General features: G+C 35.5%; 1 protein-coding gene across 1 annotated transcript in view; it reads right to left on the reverse strand.

Moving 5' to 3' along the window:
- rempA (intraflagellar transport protein rempA) overlaps positions 1-12,286 on the reverse strand; it is a 28,391-nt gene extending 16,105 nt beyond the window's left edge. Inside the window, exons 1-15 of the mRNA XM_071587863.1 lie at positions 12,185-12,286; positions 11,900-12,048; positions 11,514-11,741; positions 11,026-11,156; positions 9,417-9,559; positions 8,002-8,177; positions 7,526-7,757; positions 6,941-7,200; positions 5,528-5,723; positions 5,152-5,425; positions 4,163-4,280; positions 3,908-4,062; positions 3,591-3,765; positions 3,347-3,496; positions 484-641 (exon numbers count right to left, since the gene is read on the reverse strand). Of these exons, the coding sequence (XP_071443964.1) occupies positions 484-641; positions 3,347-3,496; positions 3,591-3,765; positions 3,908-4,062; positions 4,163-4,280; positions 5,152-5,425; positions 5,528-5,723; positions 6,941-7,200; positions 7,526-7,757; positions 8,002-8,177; positions 9,417-9,559; positions 11,026-11,156; positions 11,514-11,741; positions 11,900-12,046 (2,543 nt within the window). The 5' untranslated portion in view covers positions 12,047-12,048; positions 12,185-12,286. The remainder of the gene's footprint in view (positions 1-483; positions 642-3,346; positions 3,497-3,590; positions 3,766-3,907; positions 4,063-4,162; positions 4,281-5,151; positions 5,426-5,527; positions 5,724-6,940; positions 7,201-7,525; positions 7,758-8,001; positions 8,178-9,416; positions 9,560-11,025; positions 11,157-11,513; positions 11,742-11,899; positions 12,049-12,184) is intronic.
- Between the last annotated feature and the right edge of the window lie 2,983 nt (positions 12,287-15,269).

Here is a 15,269-nt window from a genome sequence, read left to right on the forward strand (position 1 = left end):
TAAATCTTTTCTGAAAGCATCTGATTTACTATTCTCCCATTAAGCATAAGTTTTTAGCCCCACTTAATGGAAAATTTCCTTCAGTATTATGGTTTCTTCTAATAAGTATTAAGTAATGACTTTCTCTTGCCAAATATTACAGTTCCAGGAAAACTGTAATATTCTCTTCCTTCTCAATAGGTCCAATTACTTTTTATACACAAGGATTTCTTCTTGAGTAAATGTTACCCTATTTGAAACTAATAATTTTCAGCACCTGAGTGAAAAGTACAACTTCTGAGGGCAATCAATAACAGCATAATTTAACAAAATTCATTCCAATCCCAGGTCAAGTAAAACCCTCAGTTATATTGGCCCAAAATAAATATGCATTTTAGTAATCAAACAACAAGCATTAGCACTGTACATGGAAAGGGTTGGCATTAAAGGAAAGTTAAAATGATCATATACATAAAATGACAAAATGAATCCAATCAAATATACCTTTTAATAGTTTTGATAGCTCTGAAGGCCTCATCCATATTCCCCATACTTAAATAGTAGCTGAAATTCACCACTGCATCTCTAGTGGCCTTGTCACAATCTTCAAGGCCTTCAAAGTCCCTCATAACTTTTCGATCTGAGAGTCCACCACCAGTAGCCTTAAGAAATGAAAATGATATAACACAATGGAATGAAATAATCTACAGTTTATACAATATATGTGTATGTACATATTTTAGTATTGCTTTAAGTATCATTTAGTTTGATAGCACTAGCGAAATCAAGCACATCCATAGGGAGAGCACAAACTTCTCAACCTGAAAAACTACACTCGTGAGTTAGGTCTAGAGTGGTATGTGCAGGCTTGCCACCACTATACATACATTTCAGGACTATGGATTTGCAAAATAAATCTCAAGGGGAAGATTTTAGAAAAATTTTATGGTAGGTAGGAAATATTCTTTATATACTGATCGCATCTATTTTTAACAATCAATATTACATGATATTTGCTGATGGACACCAATGAAAATATCAGTTACCCTGTGGAGGGATGTCCCCTTTCATCTAGTCAGAAAAAACCCCTTAGTTTTAATGATCTTGGTCAATTGATAAAATAAAGTTAAGTTTGTTAATGGCACTAGCAAAATGAAATACCACACATCCCTGCACTATCCTACTTCAATTACTTACTCTACCTGCCAGAGCTGACCAATATTAATGATAATAATAAAATATCTTTATAGGAGCAAGATGAGATAGTCCCTTCTTCCACCTAACCCCTTGTTTTTGACATATATTAAGAAATCAACAATCATTAAACAAAGCGTGTAGACAATTTTCACAGTTATTGTAGGAAAAATAGGTCAATGAGGGAGGTTTTTATTTCCAAATTCCTGATTCTAAGCATAGGATATCTTAGGCCCAAGGGCTTAGCCTTTTGTTCAACGACCATCGTAGGTGTCAATATTAGAAAGTGTCAAATGCATTACTGTGTGCATTATATTTGATTTTGATACTGACAAACTAAATTAAGAGGAAAGGTTGATTTTCATACTTGGGTTTAATTCAATACTGAATTTCTTTTCACTAACTTAAGTTATTTTCAAGGAGTTCAATTTGGTTAAAAAGGGCTCATAGAGATGTAAAATGGAAGAAAGCACTCTTTTATCTGTAAGAGATTCATTTATTGAAAACTTTATTTCACATACTAAAAATATTTATACTTCCATGTGAATGTTTATTAACAAGTGAAAATAAACCTGAGATTTTCACTTATTCCATCAATATGCAAATGAAAGTTTCAACACTAAGAATAAGTAATCCACCACTTTTCTAATTCACCTTAACCCTCTATTAGGTGTACAGGATTTTAGAATGACATCAGCTGCACTGGGTCTGATACACCCTTGTAACCATTTGGACTTTTTTTCTAATCCTATAGGGTAATAATTTCCCATTTAACCCTTCTTTTTATTATTTGTGAAAATGAACTATTACAGAAAAATGCCATTGTTTATCAAAAAGACCTTATTTTCCAATAAATATGAAATGAATTGTCCATGATTATTAGGTCAAATTTAATCTGTTCAGAGTCAATATAATATTCATCAAAGTTATTTCCGCAAAGGCTAACCCCAGATTTCAATTATTTGAAGAAAATTATTCTTGTTATTATATATGTCTATATCTTAGAAGAAACAGAGGCATGGCAGAAGGAAACCAAGTTTGTCAACTCTCAGTGAATCCACTCAGCACATCACAATTCTCTATTTTCTGGCAGACCCAAGTTGGAGCGACCATTAAACGAAGTGTCTTTTATGAAGTAAATTCTCTACTGAAATAGCTCATGCTCGCAGAATAAATTGGGAGTGTTATGGCAAGATGTGTCCCTGAAGTAAAAGACAATGAGTACAGCTATTAATGAGTAATTTCACTAAAAACAAGTGATGGGTCTGGTGGAGCCATGCACAACCAACCAAGAATTCAGGAGGACTAAAAGATCAACCAATATGATTGTTTTCCTTGCTGAATTTTGCAGCTCCTGCACATGGGATTACCATTACCATGAAGTATTTGTGCTTCCCCATGAATTTCATAGGCTAAGTGCATCTATTAAGAGAACTCATGATTAAGTGAACATGTGATGTTTCAAAGGATGCCTGAGTGACAAGAAGAGTAGAAATAGTTTTGAGGCAGTATAATTTCTATGAACATGCATATTATATTAAAATAAACACACATGATAAAGGAGAAATAGTGCAACTTGAATAAAAATAGGATTAAGTAAAATGTAGGAGAGGCGGAAGAAGTACATTTTAACAAAAAACTTATGCCATGGATAAACTCAAACAATCTTGAGCATGAATGTAAACTTGTTAAGGGGTTATAGATCTATCTCTGATGACATCATTTTTTGCTCCAAATAGCTAGTTAAAAATATAGTGTAAACAAAAGTTTTTTGTTGACATTATATTTTTAAAAAAACATTTTTCAAGGCTGAGAAAAGATTTTTATGAAGAAATCCTGTAGTGTCTCACTGAAAAATTGATGATCTAATGCATTAAAAAGAAGTACATTTCCATGTATTGCAACTTGATTCCTAAAAAGGTATTTTAGTATTTTTGTGCGAGAAATTTAGAAAAAGATTTTTTGCAAGGTTAGCCACAATACAAATACATTAATAAAATAGAAATAAACACATTTTGAGGTACAGTGGATAAGCAATTTAGCTTTCATTGTTGAACAAATGTGTTACCACAATGAAATAGACACTTAAAAGGAAGCTGCGTGAAAATATTTCATGAGAGTACAATATGCCTGCATGTGAAAAGCTGAGGATAACTAAAAACAAAGCCCATACCTCATTTACCGATGTTGGTTTTTGAAGCAATACAAAATGAGGTATTTCAACTCCGAGTAATTTCACATGCTTCTCGGGGAATGTTACCGAATTTTGCATCAATATTTCTCCTTCTGGGGATGTAAATAAAGTAACAAGAACTACCTCCGGCTGCAAAGAACATATCGGAATATTAATGTGTACAACATTATGTAATCATCCATTAACAGGTCCAACTATATAAATCATTAAATACAATACAAACCCTTCTAAACAGGTTGTTTGTTGAAGCTTTTGACATACTTGTCTTAATAGATGAACTGCCATCATTTGATGGCAACATTTTGGCTTCACAAACAAGCAATTTTGGTTCATGTTTATCCCAGTAGTGTGATAAAACAAATCTATCAAAAATTCCCAAGGCCAATGATGATGCAGCTCTGGTGTACAAAGAATAGTAATGCAGTTAATAATTTTGAAGAGCATTTGAATTTCAAAGCATGTCAGCATTTTCTTATTCAAATTCTTTCCTATTTAAAAATTAGACTATTTGCTAGATGAGAGATAAACTGATTGGCTCACTTTCCATGGGCTCCTTTATTTTTGCAAGTTTCTTTTGCTATAGAAACAGTTAATTCATTATCTTCATTGGTCTCTCCATTAGCAAAATCTAGGTAACTGAATGAATCTCTGTTAATATTCCATATATATAGCTTAGTATCTGGAAATAAATCTGACTGAAAGTAATAAATAACATGATCAGTATACATTGAAACTTGGTGACTGTAGACTTATTAATTTTCAATGGCAAATATTAATTATTCAGTTTTGAATTACCTTAGCAACAGTTAATGACATCTTGGTTCCATCAGAATTACATTTTGCACAAATAATTTCTCCAAAATCTGGAATCACATCTCCTAGCCTTTTAGGATGAACATGTATTTTGGCCTCCCTGAAAAGTAGTTTTAATGTATATTCCTCCAGAAACATTAAGCATAACAAAAATAGAGCTGGCAAAAAAATTAGGTGAGCTGAAAATCAATTTTGTAAGGATTCCAAAAAGGAGCATTCATTTACAAAAGTAATTTCATAACGATGATATTCATCCTTCCGCCAATGAAGAATCTGAGGAGATACTGATACTGCCGACCCATAGAGCCGCCATGGGAAAAACAAAGATGGCAACTATATGTCTTAGAAGACAAAAACTATTTGAAAAGATGACAGGGATGCCTCAGTACAAAAGAGAGTGTGGCAAAGAAGAGATATCCTAAAGAGAAATTATACCCGAAGAAGGGTTAGTCTGACCCTGTCAGAAATTTAACCAAACCAAATATGCAGTACCTATTGTACGCACTCCATGTTATCATGAAAACACTCAATTATGAATTATAGAAAGATTTACAACCATCGACTAAATTCTTATCAACTTTTTTCAACTGCAAACTACAATTTCAATATCTATAGTTAGCCATTGTTGTCAAAGCACTTCCATTAGTTCCATTTTGAGTTCACTTAAGACCTTTAAGGCCATTAAGGATTGCATAAAAATGCATGCCCTATACTGTTTATTATTACAACCTGCATCACTTCAAAAGAAATTCCCTCATTTCACAACTTTATGTGCACTGTACTCCCACAGGCTAGATAGATGACACTGAAATAATAGATTAATCCCTGAGGCCACACAGTTTGGCCTTTAAGTTTATTTAGTTCAACCCCCACAAAAACGCTCTACAGCATTTATATGCTACATAAAAAAGTTTAATTCCTTACTAAGGTTATTTATGGCAAATGTACTATTATTTCATCATAAAGTTTACCTTCTAGAAATATCCCAAATAGTTACAAATCCTTGTAGGGTAAAAACTATCAAATATGGAGTTGTCAGGTGTATTCCACAAACTTCTCCCTCTTCTTCGTGAGCATTCAAAGTGCTAGTTACAGTTCCTTGGAAAGTATGGCACCTCACTCTAACTTCATCTTTAGTTTTTTCTGGATTCTCGGCACCTGAATCATCCTTGGTCTGAACAGTTTCCAAAACATACAAACTTCTATTGTGGACCACCAGTTCATCAGCTTTGCAAGCGAATGAGCCTGAGAAAATATGATTTTGTTCAGTCACACAACGAGCAAGAGGAGTATGCACTCAACAAGAAATTATCAATGTGGACTGGCTTCAATTTGATTTTCACTTACCTATCATCCTGAACCGATCTGGAATGTTTTCCGACATCTCATAAACAACAACTTTTCTGCTGTCCCAAAAAGCAACATGATTATCCCCAATGGACACACCGACTGCACGGACATCATTCAATTTGAGGGGGATCACCCAGCCATCATCAAAGTTTTGCATTAAGAATTCCGAAGGAGACACCTGAACTGCTGCCACCTGCATCAATGGTGTAAGAATTACAATGACTTCTTTAGTAACATCATTGTGATGGTAGAGTCAAAGACCAATCCTATGTAGTGTGGGTTTCTCGGAAACCAAGGCAAGATAATGTCCGCTACCTAATTCCCTTTTTGCTACAATGTAACTACTATGTAGTGACTCAGAAGTCCCACCCCCGAAGGCGTGATGCTATACTATATAAAGCGAGACGCTCCTAAGGCAGTACCCCCGATTGCTCACCTGCCACCCTGTCTCTGAGTCCGTCGGTCGTAGGCTCCTACGACCACACCAGAGATGCCCTGTTCCCTCGTCCCTACTCCCCGGTGCCTGAGCCCCATTGCTTGATAAGGGTTTAATAAAAGACGCATCAACCGAATACGACTCTCTCATTCTGTGCTACGCTCCCACCAATGATGTCACGGCCGCCAACCACGCGACACCTAATTATTTTTAAATCCCATTTGGCGATGGTTCTTTCCATTTGATTTGATTTGAACTGTATATGAATGAACTGAAGTTCACTAGATGCCCTTTACCTTGTGATTTGAAGTAAATTTTCTTGCTTTTGTATTTAAATGCATGTGTGTGCATATGAAAAATGTCATATTGGCAATCTTCCTTTTATTTCACTGCTTTAAATTAGAGGAAGAGGAATTAAAAAGCAAAACGGAAATGAAATATTCAGTTTTATGATTTTTCAATAACAAAGTAAATCCATCACCATACAATTCAAATTAAAATAGGTGTGCAGACCTTTAGAAAGTCATATGACACCAAAATGAAACGAGTCTTCAAATTCAAACATTTATTTCAATTTGTTTGCCTTCTTTTTTTGCAACTTGAAAGGGATATGACACTGCATAGTTTATCCTACCATCTCAATTTGAACAAGAGAGCATAGCTGTGGGTTGCATGTCGAGGTTAAAACATCAAGCAGCCCACTTAGTGGCTTGAGTTGAACTTGAAATAATCAAGTAATAGACAGGTTACCCGGGAAAATCATATTCACATGTTTTTGATTGAGAGGATAAAGGAACAAAATGTCTAAACAAAATAATAATCATAAATGCATGATTTTTAAAGAAAAAATCTGTTTACTTCTTTGAACATAAATGATAGCGTATACAACTAGAATTAAAATACATTACTTAGATCAAAAAGCCTAAAAATTTTGGCATTATGTAAGAAGGCTATTAAGTCACATCTGCACTCACCTTATTATTATAACACACAGCCACTGGATGTTCACAAAGAAGGCAGACCCCAGTCACTGTATGTACAGCCAATATGCCTCTGCCTCCACCCCACTGCACTCTAACAATAGCACCACCATCAACACTTACGGTACCCAAACGAACCCAAGACCCTTCACTTTTATCTGATGTTCCCATCATCTTAACACTATTTCTACTAGCTGAAGACACAAACTTCCACATAAACACACGCCCCAGATTAGTACTTCCACACATGCTCCCTGTAAATAAATGCAAATATTTCATATTACCTTAATTTTCAAAACTTTCTCAGTAATTATTTTCAATATCATTTCCAACACACACTGAAAAATACATTCATTCAACAGAAAAGTCTAAAGGGCATATGTATCTTACACACAAGATATTTAGACAATTTACAAGAGGAGAGAATATGACCAATATAAATTGTTACAAAAAGTTCAAAATCCATTAAATAGCTTCAGTGCCTAAACATTAGATGGTTGAACATTAGCATTTATTAGTATATTAATGTATTCTCATCACACATGGTGGACAATGCCACAAGAAATATTGTACACTCACTCTTCTTGTCTATATAAGCCAAGGAGGTGAAAAATTCAGTCGGATGTGAAGGAAGTGAGGAATTTGGTTTAGAAAATACAGTAGGTTCAAGTGTTGGTTCCATTGGTAATAAATAATTTTCTCCAGTTTCAAGGTCCCAGCATCTAACAGTCGGTTCCCCAGCAGATATAGCTAATAATCCTTCTCCAGCCCAGATTAAACTTGCATCTGTAGACCGACCATTAATTTTAACCTGGATTAGAAGAATTACATGTTGGGATAAAAAAAATACAAACATTACTTTAGATCATTAACTGTCATTAATACCCACATTTACGAACCAGGAAAATGACAATGTTTCGGGAAATTTCAACTTCCTAAAATTATATCTGAGAATGAAAATTGCCTCATATTGAGTAAACACAATTTCATTTGCAAATTTCTGTAGGGGAACAATTTTCTATGCAAACTTATCATGAAAAGTATTTTTAACTTGCCTTCATTATTTCTGAAACCTTTCCATCAAGATCAACATGAAACTGTCCAATATTCAATCTATCAGTCATCACAATTAGATAATCCTTTGTTTCATGAAAAAGAAGTTTTTTAATTGCTCCATCTGCTTGAAGAACTTCTTCACAATTGCCATTATCCTTGATGTAATATATAACACCTAAAAGTAAAAAATTCCTATAAATGATGGTCACCTTTCACAAGAATTATTCATGACTTTTTATCAGGAAAGCTCTCGTGAATATTATTACACCCACAAAACTTCATCAATTCCAATTTAAGTATCTCTAGATTCAGTGATAATGCTACTGCACTCATATAAATTAAATAGTTCATGCAAATAAGAAAACTAACAATCATCTTTGCCAGACTTAGTAAAGGCTTTTGAAATGTAAATTGGGTAGTCTCTTCAAAGAATGCAAAGATGCATTTCCATTTTCTTCTATCAAAGTTGCAGGATTGTTTGTTTCTTTCTACTGGCTCACTCATTTATCAAGACAAATATATTTTCAAATGTTTCAATACTGATTTTTCTCTAGCCTTATTTTGGGATTTGGCCTTTAATGTGTAAAAGTTCAACAAAATCAAGTTTCACACTTTTTCATCGATGATGCTATCTGACTTTGGCATCCATTATTCTGGAAAATTGCAAACAGTTGTTTTTCTTACATACAGAAATTTCAAAAGTTTATGACTGGAAAAATGTATTTTTTTTTCTGAGAATATTTATAATGGGTGTTGATATGAAGTATTTAGCCTGTATACTATCATTCCCAAAAGTGTGTAAACAATTACCAGAGTTAAGAAATGGGGAAGGTTATAAATTTCCATTATGTTAGTGTTCAACGATGGCACACATTCAGGCTGGTAGGCACTCTGAGCTAAGTAAAACTATCAAAACTCAAATGCCTGGCAGCCATTGAAACCAGCAATGAAATTTTTTGTCAATTATTGGCACATCACTGACTGCCTGAAGACATTAGGAAAAAGACTTCAGGCAAACTCCCACAAAGTGCTCTCCACAATGCACCTCAAGTAGGGATCGGGAAACCCCTGAAAAGATCTGCCGCCTCCAGGATTCAATTCTTTGAAATAATTTGATACAATTGAACTAAACTGGAACTTAAAGTGAATGATGCAACATACCAGTATATAAATTGCAAATGACAACTTCACTAATAACCTCAGCAAAATATGAAGATTAAGGAAGATGGAAAAATGTAAATTCAAATGATGGATGCTTGTACCCATGTTAACAGCCAAATTTCATGGGCAAGGAGCTTAGCTTACTTGTACAATGGATTTCACTAAAAATATAATTATCATTTAAGAGCATTCAGCTTCATAAACTGTACCAACTAAACAACAAGAAACTCTAAAAGTAGTAAAGCACACACACCTGATATAGAGCCAGCAAAGAAACAAAGATTATCGGTTTGTTCTGACTGAAATGCCATCCTCTGTCCAGCAGTTTTTGGTCTCCAATCACTAAACATGTCCAGTGCTTTCTCATCACCAGCAACAGCAGCACGAGCAAGACCACTGAAACAAAATAAGCAAAGTATTAAGGGCACACTAGAGACTGGAAATTACCGAAGTAGGTTGTTTTTCAAATTATTTGATCTACCTTTGCCAGGTTTCTTAGGGCATAGGAAATTCTATTGCTTAGCATTGAATTCATGTCGTCTGCATAAAGAATTATTTCATAACTCTTTAGATAGGTTTTTAATACATTAATCACTGCAGGGAAATGGATAGGAATCAAAAGGAGGATCTAACTGCAATGAGATTTTGCATTAGGGAAAAATTCCAACTTAGCAACATGCTGAAGTTAAGGATTAAATTACTTACCAATCATCATTATGAAGCATTTAACACATTTAAAAACTTCAGTAGCCTTAGGTGATTGGAAGAATGAAATACTTGCAATAGTCTAAAGGGCAAGGAAATAAGGTAACCAAACCAAAGTTATTAGCCTGAAGATTAATTTGATAGATGAAAGCAAAACTCTCCAAGTACTAAGCCCAAGCGCATTGCATCAGGCTACCGTTCACTTTCCTGTGTTGCCTATGTTTTCCCAGAAAGCTCTGGTACCTAAAAAATCATCCAGCTTGACTGAAGCTGAGGGTGCCCAGAAGCATCACCCAGAGTCAAGGTCAGAAGCCCAGTGCTCAACCCACTGGACTACCAAGCCCCTTTGGAGTAGGATAGAATGCAATAATTACAAAGCAAATAGTCTTTTAAATATACCACGAAAAGTGTTAGGAATATTCTCAAATGCATGAATACAGAAGGTAGCAAAGACCAAAGACCATGTTTCAGCTTATTCAGCAAATACCTAATAAGTGTATGGATGCTTTTAAGAAAGCTTACTTTGGATTTTCTCATTTGAAGGTGGCATACAACATGCACCTACAATAGACCTGGATGAAAGAAGTGAGCCACACTACTTAAGCTGTATTGAGAGAGTGGACTCAAATCACTAAGCAAGGTTTTTGAAAGAAAAGTGGCTTGAGAATAAGGGGTAGACAATGAAATTCATGGGTGAACATGGCCAAAGACACTGCTCTCAAGAGGAGGAACACCGTGTGTGTCTGAAATGATGAATGCAAGAACCACATTCAAAAGAATTATGTAAGGACAGGGTAAATAGAAAGACATTCATTATTGTGCAACGAAATTTTAATGAGCTGAAATGCTTAATCTATTTTAATCACTCAATAGCCAAAGAGTTTCCTCACTGAAAAGAAAAAGCCACCAACATGATGGAATAGACAAGCTTTTGCTAGGTCTAACTAACCTGTAGAATTATTTTTTTCCATTAACTATGTCCAATTTTACAGTTGAGAGATAATTAAATGAGTAAAATAAAACTCACAATACTATTAATTAACTTGAACTGATATAATGTGACTAAGTTTGGTGCCCACAAATGAATCTTATCAAAAATGTATTTTCTAAAGAACCAGTCCCAGAACTAATGACTTTTTATTTAGTTTCCCAGTTACCTGAAGTCAATTGCTGATGAAGCAGATGTCCTTCTGAATGTTATTTGACTGACAGGATCTTTCAATTCATGGTGAAATACTGTTTGTAGTTTACCGCGAGTATCTGCTTTCCAACCGATGACTGATCCGGACTAATATAATTTAATGAAGGAAAAAGTTTATTGAGAAAGAAGTATTAAAATGACAATGGTAAAACAAATCTGCTCCAAATAAATTGCATAAAAAATATATTCTTAACCTTAAAAAGAAAGATGCCACCACAGTGCATCATTAATATACTTATTTGCATCATCAGCCTCTGTTAAAATTAAAGCACCTCAAATGCAATTTTAAACATGCTAATAAGTCATTAAGGTCCTAAATTAGGAACTTTTGGAAATCTCTATGATGTAACACTTTATGTTCTAAAATTTATACATCACAAAATTTTGATTTCCATTTCAAGTAAAACCATTTCTGTATTGATTGACGTATGACCAGAAAATTACCGTGTCCGCCGAAATAAGTCGCAATCCTTGGTTACTCCACTTCAATAGAGTAACTGGGTCTCGATGGGGTGAATCGACAGAAAAGAAATCTTCCTGACCATCTGTCCATACTTGTAAATCCCCATTTTCCCAGCCTATTGCTAGTTGAAGGCGAGTCGGATGCCAAGTGAGGGAAGTTACTTGTGCAGAAGCATGCGTTGGGAAGTTAATTCCTTCCAGAAGTTCGCCCTAGAAGAATTCAGGAATTTTTAAGTAAGCCTGAGCCGAATTTTAAGTAAATGAACTCCATTAGTCAAACCCTCTAGCTTAACAATAAGTTAAGTCTGCTTCATAGAAAACAAAAATTGCCTTCACAACAGGTTTTCTCATGATAGTAAAATTCTCACCTCTTCATTGCAAATGAACAGGAAGCCACCTTTGTCACTGTTGTACGAAGACACAGCAAGTATTGGATGTTTTTCATGTAAAGATATTCCTACGTGGACGGAATCTTTAAAATGGCATTTAGCCTGATAGTCAAAATATAACGCCATTTCTGAAATCAAATTAAAGCAAAGGTTATCACATAATATAGGCAAAAAATGAATGTAAACGTGACCTCGGAGCAATAGTAAACATTGTACACTATCGAATAACTTTCCTTCTCTTGAACTTATTTTGAATTTACTTACTTGATAACTTCACGTTTTTTATTCGTATCTGCCACAGTGTATATACTGATCAATATACTTGGACCGATAGGTCATATTTAACAAAGCTTTTGTATACATTTTCATGAACCGAAGACAAAAATGTATGAGAATCTTCAAACCCAAACCAATAGTTGTATGAGAAATTTCATAAAAGAGATAGTAGGATTGGTGGGAAGTTCAAAGTTATTGCTTCGTTTATCGCTATTCATCCTATTTACGTTATATTAACCTCTATGCCAAAGAAAGAGAGAGCGTGCCATCAAACTATCATCGTTAGAAATAGTTTCAATTATCACTTTCTTTTAATCCCAGAAAACTCCGACAAGAGTGATATTTTCAATTCATTCGATTCTATACCAATCGCAATCAAAAAGGATAATATTTTGGCGAAATACTTTTACTTTTATGCGACAACTAGCATGCTTAGTGACAGGCATGGATTTCAAGAATTCACTGAGTAAGCATTTTTTTAATTAATCTTTTATGACGATTTAATTCTTTTGGCTCTGACCAATCTGATATTAGGCCAAGTTACCATTACCAAGATTTGAATTAACATTCAAGATTTCTTATAAAATGATATTTTATAGCTTTCTTGTATAGTTATCGTTTTCATACAAATAATTTAAACCTTTTTTAGCTGCAATTTTCTCATATGATGAATCAAAAATTTTCGCGTATCCAATTCAAAATCCAATTTATTTAAAAGTAGCACAATTGCAAAAATATTTTATTTGCCTAGCTCATTAATTTAATTGAATTAATTACATAAATTGAATTTACCTGCATACTTACCATTGCGGTTTCAGGTTACTCCTTGCAGGTCACCTACATAAAATGACCTAAGGTTGATTCTTCATTGCTTATTGTTATTTTTTTTCCTCGGAAAGATTGAAAAGAAACGGTAGTGTCAAAAAAGGCTTATTACGTTACTTTCTTAGTTAACTCATAAATTCTTCAATATTTGTCGCACAAAAATGTCCGAAACACTTCATATGGGTATTTGGAGAACATGTTCCTCATTTGCTGTTTACGGGAGGAATTATTGAAATAAACCGTTAAACGAAGGCAACAAAGAAAGTTATACATTAACATCCGATTTTCTTTCTTGTGATAAAATCCGTGATTTCTGTTTTTGGGAAATATTGGATGGGATAGTTTGAAAAATAATGTACTACAGGAAATTGAAAAATACATATAGGAAAATAATCCCTCTAAAACAAGTGATTTTATACCGTTAATTATTAGGGAAATAACATTGTTAATTACGTGGTTATATTTACCATTCCGAATTCTATGACCCGAGAATAAATTAGTAAAGAGATGAAATTGTGCATGCTCAAATGACGAGTCAAAGATAGTACCAAAGCTGAAGGAGCCCACAATAGGTATGTCATTAAAGGCATGCATTTAATCTCTTCCGCAGAATGTGCTGCCGATGTTCCCCCAGCATTTTGCCATCATATTTACCACTGACCACGATAAAAAATATAAAACCTGCCGCTCCTCGCCAACTGCATTCATCCTCAACCATTTAGCCAAATACGCTCCGGTTGTCTTAACTGCCCGCACATTACTAGAATTTCGACGTCCTTTAATCCATTTTTCCTAAAACGTCAACCTCCCTCTCATTCCATCCCATTATTCTTTCTCTCTCATGGTCATTCTTTTACCCTACCGCGTTGCCAAGCCGCGTAGGCCCGGACCGACTTGTTCCCTTTACAACCTGGCAGCCCCGCCTCTGCATCCCTCCTCCCACACCACTCCTGAAGGTTTGTTGGAGGGGGTAAGGGCGGAAGAGAGAGAGACCTGGCTGTGAGGCTAGGAAAACAGGTTGGCTCACCGTGGTATTCAGGCCCGTCCCAAGTCTCCTGTACCTTCCTTCGCATTTCCCCTCCTCTCTTGGAACAGTCACTCCCGCACTACGCCCTCCTTCCCCACCTTCTCTCAAGAAGCACCACCCCTCCAACTTTTCCCCCTTCCCTTCATTCTGCCTTCTCCCCCACCCTCATCCCGTTCTCTTACCTGACGGCCATCCTAGAGGGCTCCCAGGTAGAACACAGAGCTGTGTGCTGAGCGTGCAGGTGTAGTGGATGTGCTTCACCCGCATTTGCTGATTTGTTCGCGGCTTCCACGTTGCAGGTTCCATTGCGGACCAACCTTCAAAACCGGAGGCGAGAAGAGACGCAAAACCCCTCTTGACTTCTGGAATTACGGTGTTTGAGTATATTTTCTCTGTACCGAGGATTACTGAGCTCTTCGGCGTCAAGAGTTTTGGTGACGTTTCGGTGTGTTGATTGCTGATTACATGACTGTGTTGTGAAGGTTTCCCCGGGAAATATTGTTGCCGTGTCTGGTACCAGGTGGATCGGAGGGAGATGCACGGGAGGTAAGTGATTACTCACCCTACTGCCTTCTCGCTTATGAATTGATCCACTTCTTTTCCCCTTTGGTTCTCACGAAGGTGCGCGTTCTTTTCGTACTTTGTGTTGGGTTGTCTATCATCTCCAACTCCTTCCTGACCAAATGTGAAAATTATTCCTTCGACATACTTGTCGACGGACTTCATGAATGATTCAGTTTATATTTGCAGAGAGTTTGCATGCACAGATAGTTTCTTGAAAACAAAACCGGCCGGTTTGCTAACCAATGTGATGAGTATAAACAAAAACCGGTATCAGGAGTAAAGAAAAGGATTAATTATCAATAGATTTCATTAATTAGATACCATCATGCATAAGGGATGGGTCCATGTTTTACAGGTGAAACAATTGAAATAATTAACCTTGAATTTTTCTTAAACTACTATAGGATTTTGTCCTTGTTTATTTCATCTAACCCTTCTATTTCTGGAGTGAGTGGCAGTTTGGAGAATTAACTTAACTCTGCGGGTCGTATTGGCAAATTTATATTGCATTCGTTAAAGTTAAGGGTTAAGCAGTTAATAAGAAACGAAAATTCATTTCCACGGATGACTTAGTGATCAGATCCCAATTCCTCAGATTTCTCAAAAATTAAGTGTTTCACAAAATCCATATGAAGGTTTTCATTTTTCACCCAAACG

Source organism: Hetaerina americana, unplaced genomic scaffold (assembly GCF_022747635.1).
Source record: "Hetaerina americana unplaced genomic scaffold, ioHetAmer1.1.p SCAF_3, whole genome shotgun sequence".
Taxonomy (NCBI): Eukaryota; Metazoa; Arthropoda; class Insecta; order Odonata; family Calopterygidae; genus Hetaerina; species Hetaerina americana.